This window comes from Melopsittacus undulatus, chromosome 9 (genome assembly GCF_012275295.1).
Source record: "Melopsittacus undulatus isolate bMelUnd1 chromosome 9, bMelUnd1.mat.Z, whole genome shotgun sequence".
Classification (NCBI taxonomy): Eukaryota; Metazoa; Chordata; class Aves; order Psittaciformes; family Psittaculidae; genus Melopsittacus; species Melopsittacus undulatus.
In genome coordinates this window covers 39,818,358-39,839,349 of record NC_047535.1, presented here as the reverse complement: position 1 = coordinate 39,839,349, position 20,992 = coordinate 39,818,358, and the positions used below count along the sequence as shown (strand labels likewise).

Below are 20,992 nucleotides of genomic sequence, written 5' to 3'. Positions count from 1 at the left end.
TTGGTCCCTTGTGAAGTCTCACAGGGTGCCTTCAGCAAAGGATGCCCAAGAATTGAAGGTGCAGTACAGAAACCTGTATCAGGAGACGTAGGTGGCAGCATGCACTACATCATGTTAGTTTAGGGGCGATAAGTCATCCACTAGCTGCACATATCCTATAGCTGGATCTATTTGTCAGTGAAAAACCTATTCACTTGGCAAATCAGCTCAGATACTGGAAAAGCCCCGAGGGCACTGTTTGGCACCAGGCATTGCCAGTGAGGAGGGTTCTGAAGGGTGCAGCTTTGACCTCAACCAGCCAAAGAAATCAGCCTCTCCCTAGAGAACCCCCTGGAGACTCCTGCGATGGAATTGAATCCATCAGCAGCCTATGCACAGGTGCTGGGCTCCAAAGGTATGTTGCTCAGTGACTGCTGCCGTCGTTTGTGGTGTATCCAGGAAAGCCTGCAAGAGCACGGCTGTGAGGACCATTCACTCCTCTTCAGTCCATTTCCACTGTTCCCAGTGCAAGGGACTTCTGCCCAAAATCTCCTTTTCCCAGCTACGCTGCTCCCCACGATCGAAACGGTATTTTGCAGTACAGAGCATCTCACTAGATCTTCTGATATGAAAACGCCTAGCGAGTGTCCATGATGCTGTATCCTTCCATTAACAGAACTAGAGGAGATGCAGGTAGGAGAGCAAAGATGTATTTGAGGCAGATACACGTTCGTCTGCAGGAGAAAAGCACCGGCTTTCAGTGTGGTGAAACCCAAGGCAGGACAAAACGCTGCCCTGCTGGGTTCTCTTGCGGACGGCCCCGGCCGTACTTTGCTTCTCAGCTACGAGCAGGGCTGGGGGAAGGCAGAGCAGAGCAGGGAGATCCCGGTCTCCCAAGCACCTGCCAGGCCACGCTCCCAATGGGTTTCCTCCTCCAGCCGGGACGGCTGCCGAGGCCAACTGCCCGGAGAGCCCTGCGGAGCCACTCCGGCTCTGGCACCCGAGCTCCCACCGCCCTCCCGAAGGGGCGAAGCGGCAGCGGAGGAGCAGAGCGCGGGGCCGGTGCCAGCGCTGGGGGATGCTTTGTGTGCGGGAAGGGAGCTCTTTGTGTGGAGATCAAAAATACCCCGGTTTTAAACGGGTGAAACCGAAAGAGCCGGCTCGCCGCGGCCGGCAGCCCGTCCGCCTTCCCTCCCTCCTTCCCTCGCTCCGGTCCCCGGCCGGCAGCCGCGGGACGAGGCCGGGCTCCGCTCCCCGCAGGGGGACGTTGGTCGGGCACCCCCCCCCCCCCACCTCCCCTGCAGCTGCCCCTCCCCGCCGCCCCACGGCCGCCTGCCAGCCCGGGCTCCGCCGCCGTGTCTGCGGCATGGCCCCTCCTTCCCCACACCCCTTCCTTTAGGCTCCCCCCTCCCCAGCAAAGAAGAGGCCGTGCCGGTGTTTTTCCACTCAGCAGGATGGGTGATGCTCAAAGCTCCCTCATTAGACAACAGACACGAGAGGTCAGGAAGAAAGCGCTTATAAATTACCGTTTCCTCCTGCTCGACGCTGCTAGTCGAGCCGCACCGCTCCGCTCCGCAGGACGCGCCGCAGGGGCTTAGCGGCGCGCAAGGAACCGCGGCCACCGGACGCAGGTACCGGCGCCTCCCGGGCTGGGGCTGGGGCTGGGGCTGGTGCGGATCCGGATTCGGATTCGGATCCGATCCGCGGCGAACAAAGAGCGGCCGCTCCGCACCCGGCGGAGCTGAACCGAACCGAACCGAGCTGGGACTGGAGGGTGGCAGCCTAGGCGGCAGCGCGTCCTCCCTTTGTCCGCGCCGGCTCGGGGTGCCCCGGCCGCGCTTTCCCTTCTACCTCCGTGTATTTATTTATCCATTCTTCTCCCTTCACCCCCTCCCCAGCGGGCTCGTTACCCCGAGGGGGTTTTCCACCCCGCTGGATATTTCCACACCCCGCTTTGCGTTAACTTTGTTGGCCCCTCCAGCACATCACCCGCTCCTCTCCCCGGCTCATTTTACCCTTCTCCTCTCGCCTTCCCACCCCTCCGCGCTGTATTTTCTCTGCCTGCCTTGCGCTAACCTCAAGGGAAGAGGCTGGTCCCGGCAATGCTGCATCTGATGCTCACGGGCCTACCTGGTGGGTAACACCGCTTCTGGTTCCTTTTTATTCCCTTCGTTTTCCCTTGATTTTGCTGCTTTTGGGGCATGCTGAAATCAAAGTTGTGATCGGGGCTTAGAAATAAAAACCGCAGAGGCAGCACGGAGCAGGGGAGCGAGCTCCTCAAGGGGTGGCAATTCTGGCTTCGTCTTGGGGTAATTTGGATCCAAATTTCACGTACTGGCTTTTAGATAACGAGTGCCCATCTCTGCCTGATATTGTAACAGGCGGCGGTTGTGGGAGGACTCGCAAGGCTTCCATATAAGAACATGGGAGAATTCATTTCACATAGGCGCAGCGTGTGTGTTATTTCAGAACCAGAAGGCAAGCTGGGCTCCCCCCAGAGTGGCAAAACTTTGTATTTAGGGGTTGTAAAAGCCGGTTTCTGCTGTTTTAACAAGAGCCACGGTTAAAGGAAAGCCCCGGTGAGCAAGAAGCAGGAGGAGAGGATCCAGATAAACACAGCCAAACACAACCCCGCAGCACGGCTGGTGCCGAGGTGTAAAGATGGAGTTTTTTGGTTAGTTCCCATTTTTGTAACCGTATTGGGAAAGGCATTAAGAAAATGTGCCCAGAGGAGCCGGTTACGTTCATGGGGCTATTTTGGTAACTGCATGGGTTTTTTCTCTATTACTGTTTCTATGTCGAAATGTTGCGAGGTTTGCACCAGCAAAACAGGGAGGGGAACATGGCACTGGGGGTGTGATTCGGGGCTCCGTGACAGTTGCTACCAGTTCAGGTTTTATGGCTTTATGTTGGAGGGTAGCAGCCCGTTAAAACCTGCTGCTGCGGAATTCAGAGGGCTTCGCTGAGATCCCTGTTGGGTTTTGGCAACCGGGTGTTTACCTCCAGGTCTGCATTGGGGTGAGCAGAGGAGGTGTTGCCTGTCTTTGAGCATTACAGAGGGTCCCCTGAAGGTTGTTGGGGGGGGGGTTAAAGCAAAACGTGTGAGCAGTGGGGCAGCAGCAGTGCGACAGTGGCCCTGGCCATGGGTAAGCTGAGCCTGAAGCATGAGTGTGGCAGGAGGATGTCTGTGCTGCCCTGGTTCAACTGACGCTGGAAACTTTATTTTTGGCACTTTCAGAGATAGCATCTTCGGGTTTCCTCTTCAACTGCCTCTTTTCTGCTTTGCATATTATGATTTTCTCTCTTCTCTTCATTTGCCTGCATTTCACCTCTGTTCCATCCCACCTCTTTCATGGTTTGGGTTGATTTGAGGAGAGCGACCAGCTCCTTGTCCTCCCAATGGGATCCTGGTGCTGTCCCATGGGTGGGTTGGGACCCTGACCCCAGCCTGTGGCTGGCAGCAAAGCCAAGGCCACTTCTCCCTGTAATTTATTAACCTGCTGCGCCTCCCATGCGGGTTATTCCCTACCACACTGTGCAGAAAGCAGGAGCTTGCGATGCCACTGTGATATTTGGAGGTACCGAGAGGGTGGTGGCAGGTTGGGGGGTGCCAGGTCAAAATCCGGGGCTGGGGAGGGGGGGAGAGAGTGATTCTTTGTTTGTTTGCTTACGGATCTTGGACTAGAATCCAGTAGGAATCTGGAATGCTTCAAATGCTGTCAATTGTTATTTTATTTCACTGAGCAAACCTTGGCACATTTCTCTCTGTTGGTAGATTTTGGGCTGCTGGGAGGTTTCTGAAGTGTCGGAGGGGAAATGTTGGGGCTGTGGCAGGAAGCTTCAGTCTGTGTGAAATGCTGTATCAAAAGAGGGGCAGCATCGCCCTGGGAGCATAGGAAGACCCTTTAGCTTGGCTCACTCTTGCTGCATGGTGCTTGGAAACCCTCCGGTGCTTGAGCACAGTCCTGATTGTAAAGCCTCAGTGAGGATCGTGGCTTACAGCAAATCATTGGAAATACTTCAATGAGTTTTCCTTAAATCAATACTCTGCCTGACCAAAACGGAGCTACTTCTTCGTGGCTTCTAGCCAAGTCCTGTGGGCTGAGTGTTTTCCAAGGAGACTCTCGGCACAAGCCCTTCAGCAGGCTGACATTGTGTTTCCCAGGCAGTGATGCTCCCAGGATTTCCATCCCTGCATCCCAGATTTAGCAGAACCCCCCTATTATTTTCCTTTTGCCCCTTCCAGGTTTTCCAGTGCCCCATAGTTTTGCCCCAGTGGCAATGCTGCCAGTTCCACCTGTAAGGGGAGTCCCTGCACTAGTGCCCTACCCAGGCTTTTAACCATGCTGGCAAATGACTCTGAAGAGATTACGCTGCTTTGTTTCTTTTCATTTTAACCATATTACAACACATAAAAATGGATGGGAAAGCCATGGTAGTTCAAGCCTTTTGCAAGTAATGCTTATGTGATTGGTCATACTAATAAATTGTAGATCATTTAAGAAGTGCAGCTTTGAATAGATTACCCAGTAGGATTAGTGCCTTCAAATTCTCATCACTGACTCAATTTACGTGACCAGAATGAATCAGGGTTATGTTTTTTCAAGTAATTCTGAGTCCAGACCTCTTTAAGTACTGCATACACAGAACTGAAGTTTATTCTCATGCCACTCTGGGGGGGCTGCTTGTGGGAGTGGGTCCTTGGCCTTGGGAAGCAAAGCGTGAGGGTGAAAATGCAGTGATTTAATATCTGTTGAATTTCTTCCACACGTGCATATTTACTTGAATCCTCAGCTGTTGTCATGCCATGGATTTAATTGATTTGTGCTAGCTGAGTATCATCCCAAGGCATGTAAACTCCAGGCAATACCCTTTAAATTGCTTACAGAGTAGCTAATATTGATATAAGATGATGTGGTAGAAATTAAGCGGAACCACCACACTTCATTGTCCTTTTGTTCCCCAAACCTACCATTGGAAGTGCTGCCGTGCTGCCAGTTTGACTCTGAAGCTGTGCCTGGTGTCCTGCAGCATCTTCTGTATCTGTACCAGTCTCCGTCTTTTTTAATCACTGTATTCTAGGCCAGGTTGGACGGAGCTTGGAGCAAGCTGCTCTAGTGGAAGGTGTCCCTGCCCATGGCAAGGAGTTGGAACCAGATAAGCTTTAATCCCTTCCAACCCAAACCATTCTGTTATTCTACAATACACCAGCAAAAAGCCACTTGGTGCTGACCCTAAACCCTGCCCCAAGAGCATTCACCAAACCTACCAACTTGGTTAGTGGAAGGGGAGCATGAATCAAATCCACGTCCTGCCAGGGAGCATTGGGTGGGAGGCAGCAGGACAAGTGGCTGTTAAAACCCATGGGCTGTTAGGAAGACTCATGCACTTCAGCAGTTACTGGCTTTCCTGTCATTGTTCTGTTGCCCAGAATGGTCACAGCCTCGAAGAACACCTTCACATCCCTGACCTGGGTTTGAATTCAGTCAGTGCTTCAACGCTGGTGTGGAAATACAGTCACACTGTGCCAAAACACAGCTGGAGCACCCTGCTGTAGGGTGTTGGTGTTAGTAGGCTGTCCACAGGTTGGAGAGCAACCCATATATCAATCCACGAGGTTGTCAGTGAACTGGAATGTAGTTTAAAGTTCATCCTTTTTTGCTTCAGATCATAGAATCATCGAATGTTTTGGGTAGGAAGGGACCTTAAAGCTCATCCAGTTCCAACCCCCTGCCACGGGCAGGGACACCTTCCACTAGAGCAGGGTGCCCAAAGCAAAGAATGAATCATGGGATATTTACATTTTAATTCACTGCTGGGGTATAATTTCCTTGCTCTTGAGAGGGATATAGTCAAATTTCCTATGATGATTTGCATAGGATGGAACAAATGAGAAATGGTCTCTTGTTTTGACACTGGTGCTGCACTCTTGATGTTCTTCAAGTAAGAGTTCATACTGATGAAACTCAGAAAACACTGTGCATGGTGACATTGGAACATGTCTAATTTACCTTGCTGGAACCATTTTCTTTTTCCTTTAAAATACATTTTTCCTTTTTCTCTCTTTGTTTTTCCCAAACAGGAAGAGAAAACCCATTCAGGAGAGACTCTTCTTCATGTAAGTGTTATTTATGCTTGCTTATGAAATTACAAAAGGGTCATAAAGCTCATTAAAACATTCAAATACTGAACGTTTGCCATCTGTTGATAGAAACTAAGTATAGAGCGTGTAAAAATAGGTTGTAGTTACACAGTAATAACGCTCAGCAACTGTTATCTTAAATCGCTCTGTGCACTTCTTCTGTGCCTATCACTGCAGGATTTAGAAACAATTTCAAAGCACTTTGCAGGCGTTTAAGCAGCATGCCCATAAAGTTGGTGTGTAAATCCTGGAGGGATAATGTTCAAGTGGCTTGCCCAAAGCAAAGGAGACCTGTAATTTAAAGCTGGTTTTAGCACCCCAGAGTCCTTGATTCCCAAACCCTGTGACAAGAGTCAGCTTCTCCGCCTTGGATCCTACAAAATCCAAGTCCTGCCTATAGAGCTATTTGCGTGCATGTGTAGCGTGTGCGTGGGTGGGTAAGAGAGAGTGTGTATCTGTGTATTTGGCCTCAAATAGCCTATAGGTATTTAATGCCTTGTCTACAACCTCTGGTGATGCCCATTACAAGAAGAGTAGATGTCACCAGCCATTGGTGAATACTGTTGCAAATGTTTTGTGGAAGCCTTTGGCTCCAGACTGATGGCCCGGTCTGGAGGAGCTGGTGCATTATTCTTCATGGGACCAAGAAAGCCGCATATCAGAAAGACACAACAGGTTTATTTTTCCACACCACCTATTGACCTGGTTGGCTTGAGTTTCTCAGATCTGAAAACTCCTGAGGAGTGCAGGAAGCTCCGCTCGGGTATTTCTTCCTAGTAACTAAATCTGATTGAATGTTCTAAGGGGCTGCATAGATGAAGACTCTCATTGCCTTAATGCAAAATGAGCTTAGCAAGGAAAACGACTGCATTGTTCCCAATGCAGGGCCTGCTTTGCATAACTTCCAAGCATGTTCTACATCCAGTGGCATGGCCAGCCCACGAGCTCATTGCCCATAAGTCAACATTTGATTTGATTCTGTTATAAATAACATCTCTCTCGGAATCGCAGCACTCCATTCCGCTTGCGTAGCAACTGCTGGTTAATCTGTAGCAAAAACGCCGTGTGGTAACAAATGTTTTTTTGCTATTGTTGAGCTGGAATGTTAGTTCAGCTTCTAGATGAAAGTGGCTTGCGCAAGGCGCCCCGGTAGATGATCTCTGTGGCTTGTATGGTAGTTCTGTAGGCAACCGTGTTCTGCTCTTCCTCTCCCCTGTGCTTCCCTTCATCTTCCACCTGAGCGAGGGGTGGGCTTAGAGGAAGGCAGGGAACTTTGCATCCTGCAAAGCATCAGTGTGGGGTTGATATTAAGCCCGTTGCTAGTCAGGGATCTGTTGAAAACACTCTTTATTCCAGTTGTGTTGCTAGCAGAAACGTTGTAAGACACCTTATTTAAAATAGCTTTAAACCACTACGTGCTCTTTGGCTGGTTTTATGGATATCACAACATAGCCTTTCCCTAAAGAAAGAAAAAGCCAGTAGTAGATGAAGGTTACCCCACAAAGGATTAAAGAATCCTCCTTCCCTGTAGCTGGAATTCTAGCTGAGACTAGGTTAAGAGTTTGTATCTTTGAGAAGGTACATCATCATTTTTAAAAGGTAACAGAGAAGGACAAAACCCAGAAGGTTTTTTGTTACAACCGTTTAAACCAGTAGCAGCTCATTATTATTTCACTCTAGTGTAGGAAATTCAAACCTCTTGAAAAGCACATCCTTCCCAGAGATTTAAGTGGCAAATAGTGCAACAAAACTACCTTTTAAAGGGAGAAGCTCCCAAATAGAGAAGAACCCAAAGAGGTGAACCCTACAGCACTGACTCTGTAGTGTCTGGAAACTGCAGACAAGCATGCAGTGCAAATCTGAAGGGTTTTGTTTGGAGATTTCAGTATCACAAGTAATTGGGAGCTTCTTATGTCCAATACATCTAGTCTGAAACAAATGAGCAATGAAAAGTTTGTGGTCCAGAGGCCATTTGTGGTGCAGCCTTCCATCACCTGCTGTGGCTTTTCAACAGCTAACGGCAAGCTTTGAGCATCAGAGCCTCTCTCTTCTGGTTCTGTGCATGAAATATTAAGACTTTGACTCAATAACACTGTGCCTGTCTGTGCATTGGCTGCCCTTGGCTTCCTCAACTGTGTGAGCTTCCAAACGAGAGTTAAATTCCAGGGATGGGAATAGTAAAGATATAGTGAAGTGACAGGATCATGAAGCACCCAGGACAGGGACTTCTTCAGCCCATGTTCAGAGGGAGTTGATTCACTCCTGTGGTGTTGAATGCTTGATGGGGATTAACCCCTCAAGACTGTGATTTGGTCTGGTCACCACTACAGGAGGTGACCCATTGAGACAGGACTCCCTGTGACAGTAACCAGCCATATGTAGTTGTAATGATAAGAAAGGGACCGTCTTATTGTAGTCACTTTGCGACAAATACTACCACAATTCATTACTTTCCATCAGTGCCTCATCCTATGGAGGAATCACCACTGCCCATCTACATTGAGGAGGGGACAGAAGTCCCGACTGGTGAGTGCAGTTGGGATGGGATGTGTTTAAGGGGGGGTATAATGGTACTTGGGTTTTATATTCCTCACTTTTGTCTATACCCATTTGTCATTGAAAACTGTAAGGCCTGTTGCAAATGTTCTGGGATTTTGATTTTTATATTCTTAATGCAAGTGTATTTTAGAGCTCTTGAGGATGGCTAAATAAAGCTAGTGTGGGTTTTCAGCTAGTCATAAATCAAAGTACTGAAGTCATAAATCAAAGTACATAATTTATGTAGCACCACTGAAAGCTTCCACTCAGAATTTCTTAATGCAAGGCTGGGGAAGACCATGAGTATCACAAGAGGTAGTTCCCACTTCAGCCTTTCACCTCGGTGTTGAGATGCTCAGAATAATCAGCCAGCTGGGTCAGCAGTTTCTGTCTTGCTGACACTCTCCTACCCAGCACCCAACAGACTCACATTGCACACACCACTGGATAGGCAGAAGAGAGTTAGAGAGCTTTGCCATTACCTGCATTACGCATCAGAGTGCTGGACACCCCCATTCCTGAGCTCTGGTGTGGATGGGTTGTCACTACACGGATACATAGTTTGGGGTGTTTTATTTTGTTTTAAATAGAGGAGCAATTTTCCAGACAAGCCATAAAGAAAGAGACTCAAAGATCAGTAAGCTGCACTGTGCTGATCTCTTTGGACTGTAGGAAGTTGTGACTGCAGCATTTCCAAGATCCCCTTCCTTATCCAACCTGTTCTTGGTTGCGTACAGTGAGTGTGCCTTGGCTATCACATTGGGAGCCTGCCTTGTTGAGCAGATGTGTCTCTTCAAATAACTTTTTCTTATTCTATATCCTGAAATTTTCCATTCCAAAATTCAAGCAATTGCTTCTTGTCCTACTATCTTTTGAGCTAGATGAATTACACATAGCACCTTGAGGGTATTTATAGCTGGATCTGAGCCCAGGAGTCTTCTCATTTATAGACCGTATTAATTTAGCTCTCTTATTCTTTCCTTAGATCATTTTTATTGTCCTTATTTGTATTTCCTTTAATTTTTCTATCTCCTTTCTAATCTGTGAAGACTTGAACAGCTCATACTATATCCACTGTGGTTGGTTTGCCATAGCATTATGCTTTAGATTTCCATATCATCCCTTTGTATGTATGCAACCAGAAATAGCTCAGCCTTTGACCCTTCTCCTGCATCACTCAGCAGCATCACATGGAGAAAGTCTATTACATGGCTAGTCTTACCTGCCATCACCTTTAGGTCTTGCTTGGATTCACGGCTATGCATTTAGCTGCTCCTCAGGCAATGGCACTGCTCTCCTGAGATATAGGGCTTTATGCTTCCTAGCACTAAATCCCACTCCATTGCATGCCACTTACTTATTTTCCCCAGGGATGATTTAAGATAGTATTCCTCTGTATCTATTTTAATGCCCTGGGATTCTATCATTTACATAGAAGTTGTTACTCTTTTATCATGTATAGAGCAAAGTACTTACAATTTTATATTACAGCTGTCTTCTGCACATTACTCCAGTCTCCTTTCCCAGCTCCATCATCCCTGTTTGCATACCTTCCTTAACTTTTCTTTCCTCTAGTTCTCAAAGTCCATGATGTAAAGACTGGCGGGTTTAGCTTTCTCCTTGTCTTCAATTTGTACCTTTTCTCTTTATACGATTAGAGTGTTGTTGCTGTGTCTCTTCTATGCATGGCCTGATGTGGTCTTTCCCACAGCAGATCATCTTTTCCTCATCTCTCCTGGGGTTGTAGTCAGCTCAACATCTGCTCAACATCCACCCCCTCTTGTAGAACCATTCAGGCTGGGTTCTGCTATGGCCCATGGTATTTCATCTTGCTTTTCCCATTGCACTGAGGAAACCCGGGCTGCTGGGATGGTGGCATCAGTGCCAAGAAACATACTGTAATGCTGATGAATCACAAAACTGACCAAGCAAACAAACAAAACCAAGCCCTATGTGTGAAAAGCTTTTTAGGGGATGTTTGCTCAGTGTTGTCATGAAGCAGGTTTGTTGGAAATGCAGCAGGAGCTGTGAAACGGCCAAATCGGGTTGTGGAGGGCACCCTGTTTGCTTACTTTAAAGACATATCTGAACTGTCAATAGTGAGCTGTGATGGAGGAGAATGAGTGGAAAAAGGAAATGATGCAGAGATGAGAGCAAACCACAAGCTCCAGGTTGGGTATTTGAATGCCTTACATAGGTCAGGGCTTTTTTAATAGTATAAATCCTCAAGTCAGCTGCAAAATGCTGGTCTGGGTCTCAGTTTTGGACTTATTTTCCATTGAGCTTACCAGTGTGATCCAGATCCAGGGTGCCCATTTGCACCTGGTGAGACCAGAATAGTTGAGATTGGAGCAGAGTAACACACAGTGCAGTGGTTCAAACAACCCAGCACAACCATCATTTATTTTCAAAGGGTGGTTTGGAGAACTTAAGTTATTTCCTCATCTCAAGCATATTTGGGATAGTATATGGAGCACGTGCTGTTCTGGCCCAAGGCTGGCTGGGGGTGGTGGGTCACTTTGTAGCTTCTGTATTAAAAAAAATAGAGAAATCAGTAGGTTATTTCAGAGTCTAAATTTAACACTAATTATTTCAAGCAGTTGAAAAAGGAACATAAATCTCCCTTGTTTATTACAGCTGCTTCGTGAAAACAGCAGCTACAAATAATACCCTATAATGAAAATCTACTTAACGCTGTCATGAGTTACCCAACAAGAGAACGAGTGTTTGGGATCCAGACAAAGGCAGCATTGCCTCCTCTGAGGGAGGGTCTGTGTTGAGGAGAAAGTGGTTATTACTTAAGTGCTGGTTTTATCTCCTTGGGTGAAGTGAATACTGTGACATTTCTGCATAGATGAGTACAACTTTTGATCGGGAAAAGGTCTGAGCTCTACTTGCTTTTTATGTACTTCTGCACTCTCTCAAGTATGTTCCTAGAGGAGGATGAGTGAGATGCAACAAGCAGGGTCATAAATCAGTGATGTTTCTGAGGAGATTTGTGAGTGCTAGCAAAGAATCCTTAGAATAAGAATAAGATAGGGCAGGTGAGACCCTGGCAGTCTTGGTTCAGGCACAACTTTAACAGTCTTCCACACCTGGCCTTGAACACTGCCAGGGATGGGGCAGCCACAGCTTCTCTGGGCATCCTGTGCCAGCGCCTCATAGGGAAGAGCTTCTGCCTAAGAGCTCATCTCAGTCTCACTCTATTCACGCTTCTGTCTTGCTGATCCACTTTTGCACTGAAAAGCACTGGCTTCATTGGACTTGTGTCAAATGTATACAGATGCTAGGGAGTCCTTGCCTGGAAAAGATTTTTTCCCCCATGAAATCATCTCTGTGATGGATAGCTCCATTAGCACTCTGAAACCATATTCTCTAGGTGGTACTCACAAGTCATGGTGTATTCTAGGCTCCTCTGAGTAATCTTGATGACGGGAGAAGAATTTTCTTGTAACTGCACAGTTTCTTCCCTCCTTTTCAGCATCTCTCATGCCTTACTCAGGATGAAACCTGGATTTCCAATCTGCTCATGCTCTTGGGCAGACTCAGTGAAAGACAGATGCTTTGTTGTTTCTTTGTCTTCTTCAGTAAGAGTCAGAGGTGGTTTTTAAGGAGAATAACCATAAGAAGTGCACCTTTCCCAAGCAGGGAGAGTATTCAGCACCTTAGGGAGTGCTGGCTCTCTGTCTCTCTAGGAGCTTGTCTTCCCTCATAAGTGAAGAGAACCATTTCTGTCATATGCACTTCAGGGTTTGCTCTTTCATGGGGTGCTGGCACATGAAAGCTTGATGTTTGCCAGCTACTGAGTGCCTTCTCCAAGGTATTGAGTGCCCTCCTATCCTTTGCAGCCAAAAAGGACTTGATTGCTCTTGGCATCAAGCAGATCTGGACCCAGAAGACCACAGGTAGTATTTACCAATTATTTCTGTGCTTTTGCATGCCAGAGATTGTCTGAATGGATTTCCCCAGCATACATGAGATTTCAGGCACTAATGACACTTGCCTGCCACTAAACCCATCTCTTTTTAAAATAATAATAATAAAATAATAAGCATGACATTTATTGCATTGCCATGGGGAATTTACCTCCCCCCTCCCCCCCAAATTAACTACAGCCCAAGTAACTATTAGCTGTTTAGAGCTATTGCAAATGTGTGAGTTATATACCCTGAATGAGCACCATATGCCAATTTATTGTGTCACAGTGAGTCACGGGACACATTGTGGAAAGCAGTAATTGCTTGGCATGCATTGTAACACTCAGTAGGGCTTTTTGTTTGGTTTTCTGAAGGGAATATGTTTTTACTCTGACAATAAAATGAGGATTGTCTGATGTGCTGCCACCAGGGACTGTTGCTTATTTTATACTTAACCTGGAGCTTACACATTTCCTACTCACTGCACACACCCTCTTTTTCTTTCCAACTGCTTGTATTGTGTGAGTGCACTATCAGAATATGAACCTTGAGCCTTCCATTCGGTATTGTCTTGGCATTTTGTGTTAATCCTCCTCTCCCTTTTCCTCCTCATCTTCTTTCTTTGTCCAATAGGGAAATTCAGATTGGTTACGAGGAAGGAATGTTCACTCTGAGTGAAGCAGTGGGATGGGTTGAGCAGAGGTTGCATGGTCTCCACTCTTGGAGGTTTTCAGAGCTTATCCACATAAGGACATCAGCAACCCAATGTGATTTTGATGTTGGCCTTTCTTTGAGCAAGAGGTTGGGCTATATTGACCTTCAAAAGTCCCTTCTAACCTATATTATTTTATGGTGCTGTTTCATACCCCATTCCCATTCTGATTCATCCCTGATGCTGTGTATGTCATTGAGTCCTCACTCCGCGTTGGAGTCACTCCCATTTGTACCAGCATAGAACAGGAGCGACCTCCTGAAGGTCAATGAAGTTACAGTGGGTTTGCTCACGTGGGATTGAAATCATGATGTAAATTGTATCCTCAGATGACATTACGAGTTGAAATTTGGGTCTCTCTGAAACCAGTTGGAATTTTTACCAGGATTTCACTTGAGATCTCCTCAAATCTTGATTCAATGCCAGCTGACGTTACCAACTGAAGGATGCAATGCGTAATTATACTGGGACGATAAGTATTTATAAAGTAAAGATTACCTTTTTCCGTTTCAGTTACAAATCCCATTCCCAAGCAGCCTGGAAGAGAGCTTTGGGGTATTTAGGATTTAGTGAGCCACCAACTGCCCTGGCTCAGCCGTTACGTGCGGGTTTCCTCATGTGGCTGTAACCACGTGAGGGAGTTAATGCTGCACAGAGCATCTGCTCCTCAGCTAAACTCTCTCCCAGCGCTGCAGCTGCCTGCCAAAGAGCTTTGGACGTGCAGAGGGGCATCTGCAAGCTCTACAGGGGAGCAGATTCTCAGGGGTTAGCCAAAAACCACCCTTTGTCAGGACAATGTTATTTTAATTATGCTGAAAGAAAGCAAAGACACTCTCAGAGTCTCCATCTCCGTCTGGGAATTATCAGCCATCATCTAGATATTATAGGAAATAAAATCAGGGAATATGGGAATAATTCTATAGGGTTGCTCTTTCCATTCTGCAGAGATGAGTTTTCTCCATATCTCTCCTTTATCAGCGAGAAGTATATTGCTTATGCAAACACCTGATTTCCCATCAGGCCCTGTCAAAGGTAAACTTTACCAGTGGGGTGACTGTAGTGGATTGAGGAAAGACTAAATATGAGTAACTAAAAGCCTTTGTTTTCCCTTCTTATGCAAGGCAGGGTTCTAAAATCAAGATTTCACAAGACAGGCTTGCTTTCATATACTTTTTCTAGTGGTTGTCGTCCTTCCTATTCTCTAACAACATCAATTGTCTCTCCTCATATGGATCCTCCTTAAATGATGTAAAGGGTTGTTCTTTCAAACATGAAAATGATGTCGTGCCATGTCAAGGGAATATAGCAGTGGAAGACACTGTTGCTTATAGGGTTGAAGGTCCCTACTCCTCCACTCTTCCTGCAGTTCACAAGCTATAGATTCCAAGTCAAATTGAATAGCCAGATAATACTCACATGAGGAATTTCAAGCAATACACCTGACATCTGAATCACCCAGATTTCTCCTTCTGCAGAACTGTCTGCAGTTCATGTAGCTGTTGCACACATGTGACTTCCTTACAATAACCCAGAAAAGTAAACCAGAGGAAACCTTTCTACCTTTAGTTTACACGCGGAATGTTTTTATGGCTACCTCGGCTGTTTGCCATGTCCCCGTCATTTATGGGAGAACTGCAAACAGTTTCCCACCTTTCTGTAATGAGCTTTTGCACACACACAGAGAAACTCCTGAGAAACAATTGTCATGGTGAAAGCTGCTTTAGCTATTAAAAGTCAATGTGCACACTGGAATCTAGTGAAAGCGTGTTCACTTAGGTGAAGTTGCACTAAGATCCTCATCTCTTCTGCTCTACATCTCTGAATTGGGTCAACGGGAGTAGGTTAAGTTTACAGTGGTGAAGGTAGGACTCTAAAAGCAGCCTGCAACCATCAGCGGGTGTATGTTTGACAAGATAAGAGATGAAGAAAAACACTTGGGCTGTTCATATGTTGTCGTGCTGTATTTGGGGATGCTCACCTACAAAAGCCAACAGAAAAGCCTGTGGGATTGACACTGGTATGAAGGTAGGGCTGCAGCTACTTGTTTCTTGTATTTGAGCCAGCCTTGCTCTTACAAAATTCCCTTTGGAGGCAGCAGTTCCAGGGTGAATTCGATGGGGCTTTTGTCCAAGTAGTGTGTGGGATCAGGGTTTTGTTTGTGCTTGGTGTGTGCTCTGCACTTTGCAGTCCGTGGTATGCAAAAGTGGTTTACGTGTTAGTTTCCCTGGAGAAGCGAAGTATTTGTTCTGGTGCTGTTTGGTTTTCCTATCTCCTGACACAGAACCAAGTACAGCTCTCCATGTGTGAAAGCTCATGTCAGAGGTCCATGCTGAAAGTGAACTGAAAATACATCTCTGGTTGGGAATCAGCCTGGATTGTGTCATAATTTAAAGCAGATTGGTTTAGTGGTCAATACCAAAGGTTCTACTTCCAACTCTGACCTTTAAAACAGATGCTAGGGAGCAGAAATCTGATTTTTGCTCAAATCATGCCCATTGAGAGGCCTGTAAGTCATGGTGGTACTCTTCTGAAATGCCCTTCAGGAGCACATCGAGTGCCTCTGGCCAGCCATGGGATCTCCAAGGACAGAGCTGGAACTGGAGATGGAGCCAGGGCTGTTCTGGGATTAAACAAAACATGCCAATGTCCAGCCGTGCCAGCCAGCACCTGGCACCAGCTGCATGAAAGCAAATAAACATCCCAGTGTCCACACAGCTTTGCTTTGCTTTGTCTGTGTGTGTGAAAGTCTGCAGTTCACTGACCTGCTCTGCAGAGTTGTGCTCTCTCTGAGCTTGGTCATCAGCTTTGCCACTTCTTCTTTCAGCACATCCTTTGCAGACACCACACGCTCACACGCTGTGTTTTGCTCTGCTCACATCAGTGGTTTCAGTATCATTTCCTGTGTGAAACTTCAGATGCTTGAAGTTCCTGTTCCATTTTTGAAGGAAAGAAAACAAGAGCAGTGAATTAAACCTCGGGGTGCTTAGGGACTCTCCAGTGGCTGAAGGTCTGGGAGCAGTTTGGGAGGTTTGGTGGCAAGGGTCATTGCTTCACCTTAGCTCCGTATCTAAATAGTCTACAGCTCCTTTCTCTCAATGAATCATATTTTTGCTGATAATTACTGACATCATGGAGGAGAAGTCAAGACTGAAATCAAAAGCAGCTCATTTAATCATTAAGTATTGGAGCTCATGGCTCTGTCCTCAGGGCTCCGTGACCTTCTCAGGCTTTACAGCCCTGTAATGGGGCTAACGCTGCTGATCGCGTGCGTGTAATAGCTGTTTTCCTGGTACAAATGAGCTGGCTGGTTTCCACCCACGGTGCCGTGTTGCACAACCCTGCCTTGCATTAATGTATGCTAGAAAAAACAATCAGGCGTCCTGCACATTGGGCATGGGAGCAAAGAAGAAGAAAGGATTGTCTCCTCCACCAGTGGTGGTGTATGACATGTCAAGGGGGAATGGCTTTAACCTGCCAGAGGGGAGACTGAGCTGAGCTCTTAGGCACAAGCTCTTCCCTGTGAGGGTGCTGAGGTGCTGGCACAGGGTGCCCAGAGAAGCTGTGGCTGCCCCATCCCTGGCAGTGCTCAAGGCCAGGTTGGACACAGGGGCTTGGAGCAGCTGCTCCAGTGGAAGGGGTCCCTGCCTGTGGCAGGAGTTGGAGCTGGAGGAGCTTTAAGGTCCCTTCCAACCTAAACCGGGCTGGGATTCTTTGATTCTGTATTTAAACAGCTGCCACAGGTGGGATAGAAATCTGTCCTCAGTTATTAAGTTAAGATGGATGGATACAGGCAATAAAAACATAACTCTGTGTGCAGGTGGCGTAGGCAGGTATGGCACTAGCCTGGTTACAAAGCTCATCAAAGCCATTAGTGGGCATGGAAAACTCAGCTTGTTTTTCCAAAAACGTGTAATCTTGTGTCTGTTTTTTACTTAGCTGGAAAACATACTTAGAAAGTACAGCAATCTTCAAGTATGGGAAACTCTGAGCAACTTGGAATCAAATTTGCAACAACTCAGGATCTAATTCTGGGCTTCAATTGCTGCAAACTTGTCTTTGTCACTGCTCATTGCATGGGGTTTTGGGCAACCTGCTCTAGTGGAAGGTGTCCCTGCCCATGGCAGGAAGTTGAAACTGAATGAGCTTTAAGGTCCCTTCCAACCCAACCATCCAAAGCTTGTCTGAAAGTCCTGAACACTTGCACTGGCAAAGTCAGTAAATGGAAAGCTAATTAGAATTAGTTAAAAAAACCAGAAAAGCCATGTGGTTGTGGAATGATTTATCCCCAAGAAGAAATAGTTTGAAATAATGAAGTCATACATTGTACTGCACTTTTGCTTCACTAAATGGCTACTTTCTTGTTTCTCTTCTCTGCACTGGGGACAGCTCGGTTACTGTGGCACGGAGATTGCCGTCTGCCATTAACATGCCTCATAGAATTGATAGGTTATTAATCACATGCAGAAAAGTCAATAGGCACAGTGCACACCACTGCCTGTTCAAGTTCATAAGCTTGACAGGCCTTAAGGTTTTTGCCTTTATTATACCAGGAGGAAGGGCATCCTTTACAGGTCTTGATGGAGTTCATTTGTGGCAGTAGAACTAGTTTAACTGACACTGAGATTTACTAGGGAATTGTAGTCCACTGCACAGCACACCTTCAGAACTGAAAACAAGATACAAGAATGCTTGCTCCTTTGGTCACAAGTTATATAACTGCAGGATACCAGGTGGTTGAAGAGTTGAGGACGTGCACAGATTGTTGAATCTTCTTCAATGATGTCCATCTTGCTTGGAAAGCCATCACCTCACCACACCACTTGGGTGTACTCCTGTGTTTTGTTAAGGGCACTGTCTTAAAGATGGGGGCCTGGAGAGGTCAAGTCAGCCAGTAAATCAGTGTTTCTCACTTTCATGATGGGAGAGCTGGTACTGCACTGGTAGTGTGCAGGGAGGGCACCTGGGAGCTGGTGCTTCTTTCCAGCCTGTTCACAGGAGGCTGTTAGCTGGCACACCCAGAGGCATTAAATTAGGTCAGCAGTTGGCTTCATGTGAGCAAAACCAAGTGTTAACTGGATGTTCTCCTGCACATAACTACCAGTACCAGTACAAGGGAAGAGCAGTTTCCCTGGCTCTGCCAGCCCTTGCTTTCACACTCTCCTTCCCTATGGCCCTCTTTGTAAGAATCAACCTTTCTTTGAGGAGGGGACAGAGGAAGAAGTCCATGGCTTTCCAGTGCCAGATGCCTGTTTGCTGACTGGGATGCAAAAGTCACTATGTCCACAGAGGGTTTCAGTAGGATGGAGTCATAACCAGTGTGCCAGTCCTTTACTTCATTGAATTATGGTATGGTTTAGGTTGGAAGGGACCTTAAAGCTCCTCCAGCTCCAACCCCTGCCATAGGCAGGGACCCCTTCCACTGGAGCAGCTGCTCCAAGCCCCTGTGTCCAACCTGGCCTTGAACACTGCCAGGGATGGGGCAGCCACAGCTTCTCTGGGCACCCTGTGCCAGCGCCTCAGCACCCTCACAGGGAAGAGCTTCTTCCTACATCCCATGCTCTTCCTTACTGACCACTGCAGGGGACAGGGCTGCCCTGGGCCATCTCGCTGGTGAATCAGGCTTATCCCTCTGAAGCTGGAAAGCATCATCTTCACTTCTGCCCCTGTGTTTAGGAGCAGGGTCATGTTCCCTCTGAAACCCATTAAAGTTTATGGATATTGGTTCTTCTTTTTTCCACCCTGCACAATGGGAAAGGAGTTTTTAATTTCCTCCTGTCCTGGGTTTAGTCGTAACTGCTCTGTTCCTTCACTTAAATAAGTAGAACAAAATGAGCATCAGGAGTATGACATGGCTGCAGGTTATCTGCTGCTGAAATCTGAGCAAAGATGCAGGGGTTTATGGCAGCTCTGTGCTGTGACATGGTACCTATTTGAAGCATCTGAAGAGCATGAACGGAATCACCAGCAAGAAAAAAGCATGTGGGGGAAAAAAAGATTCCTTTTGGCCAGACCACAGCTGATGAAAAAGAAAGTGCATTAAGCCTTGGGCTTTCCTTTCCGAATGGACCAGCTTTATAAAGGGAGTGCACTTTGCTCCTAGGAAACTTTCAGTAGCAGATTTTCCAGTCAGTCTTAGGACATTGGGAAAAGTCTCACAATGAAAGAAAAGGAAAGATGAAGAAGTGAGAAGGGAGATGGTGAAATCTGGGGGGGTAAACTGAGAAAGAAGAAAGGACAAGTGGATAAGTGTTTAAATAACCCATAGCTGGGGAAAAGTCATTGGAAAAAGAGGGGTCCACTGAAGGCAAAGAGAACAGTGAGATGTAGTGCAGGGAATGCAGAGGCATTTTTCAGAGGAGGAGAGGCAATGTGTGCAATAAAGGGAGTGGTATTATTTTTCACAAAATGTGGGTATCTTGTTCAATGGAGCAGAAAGAACTTGGATAAGAGCTAAGGCTGATAAATGAAGTCAGGTGCTCTTTGGATACTGGTGTGGCCTCGAGGGCTGCCGAACAGAAAGGCTTTTTCTTCTACAGATCAGAAAGACTTGCACTAAAGCCATAAGTTTGATCAAGGGGCTGTTTATTTTAATCATGTATTGATTGGCTTAACCACACTGCTCCGGGAGGGAGGGAAAGCTGTCAGCATCCAGAATTACAGCTTTCAAAGTTCCAAGTAATCCTAGGAAATGAGCCAAACATAATAAATGCAGTTTTATTCGGGACCTGATCCTACTACTGTTGAAATCAATAGCAGCTTTTCCATTGCTCTCAATGAGAGTGGAAGCTGTTTTATTTGAAGAGCAGCTCTGACCCAGCAATGAGGGCAACTAATTTTGAAAGATTCATGAATGTGAATATAAAATAATAATAATAATAAGTTTTTTTTTTAAAAAAGAACCAACCCATAAATGTCAGATCTGGGAAAACTCAACTATTCCCAAGATGCCAAAGGGGAAAAAAAGGCAGAAAATAAGTGAGATGGTAATATCTAAGGCAGGGTTAGAAAAATTAACTATGTGATAAACAGGTGTCCTTCAAAAACCATTGAGACAGAAGAAGAGAGAGCACTGAGAAGCTCAACATGTACAGTCTGCGCAGGCTAAATGTAGTAGAAAAGGGTCCTTGAAAAGCAAAAGGAGTGGTGGTACAAATCACACTGCAGAAACAGTCCATGAAATCAATCAAAGTCATTCCCATGAAGGTCAAAGGCACTCTGTGTATGTACTTTGCTTTTAGTTTTCTGAGGGAAGAAGGAGCTAGAAAACAACTGCCCAGTTAGGGTTCTAGTCACCAGTTCAGTCTGGTGAATCCCTATTCAACGTTTCTATGCGTTGACCAAAAGAGAAGCTGCTCCTTTGCAGTGGTTTCTGATCCTCAGACACAGGGCAGGGCATGCATAAATATATACAAATCCCTGTCTGTGTGTACAGGCAGACTTTGATTTTCATGTTTCCATTCGCATTTGGAAAGCTATTGTCTGGAAGACTTGATTTTTAGAGCTTATAAAGTGAGGTGGCATCCACAATGAGTTTCTCCTCCTGGAAGGTGTTAACCTGTGTTAGTGGCCTGTCTCTGGCTTTAAGAAGCTTGGAGTGGATCATGGCTGTAATCCCAAAGTAGACATTGGACAGTGTATTTTCAGATGTGTAATCCATGGGTTGTCTGTCAAAAAAAGCCAGTGGCTCAGCAGTAATGTTATGTC

General features: G+C 46.4%; 1 protein-coding gene and 1 long non-coding RNA gene across 5 annotated transcripts in view; one reads left to right on the top strand and one right to left on the bottom strand.

Annotated features, from left to right (window-relative positions):
* Nucleotides 1-1,344: 1,344 nt before the first annotated feature.
* The window catches only part of SLC6A6 (solute carrier family 6 member 6), a 58,056-nt gene continuing 38,408 nt past the window's right edge, over nucleotides 1,345-20,992 (top strand). The window contains exons 1-4 of one of the 4 annotated variants that reach the window (XM_031042830.2): nucleotides 1,444-1,610; nucleotides 6,062-6,097; nucleotides 8,582-8,647; nucleotides 12,508-12,564. In XM_031042830.2, the coding sequence (XP_030898690.1) occupies nucleotides 8,593-8,647; nucleotides 12,508-12,564 (112 nt within the window). In that variant the 5' untranslated portion in view covers nucleotides 1,444-1,610; nucleotides 6,062-6,097; nucleotides 8,582-8,592. Of the gene's footprint in view, nucleotides 1,611-6,061; nucleotides 6,098-8,581; nucleotides 8,648-12,507; nucleotides 12,565-20,992 lie in introns of all 4 variants that reach the window. The other 3 variants (XM_013130970.3, XM_031042831.2, XM_005142099.3) reach the window with 3 other exon arrangements.
* Nucleotides 11,083-20,992, bottom strand: part of LOC115945312 (uncharacterized) — a 37,935-nt gene continuing 28,025 nt past the window's right edge. Inside the window, exons 2-3 of the long non-coding RNA XR_004079675.2 lie at nucleotides 16,051-16,216; nucleotides 11,083-11,187 (exon numbers count right to left, since the gene is read on the bottom strand). This is a non-coding gene — a long non-coding RNA (uncharacterized lncRNA). The remainder of the gene's footprint in view (nucleotides 11,188-16,050; nucleotides 16,217-20,992) is intronic.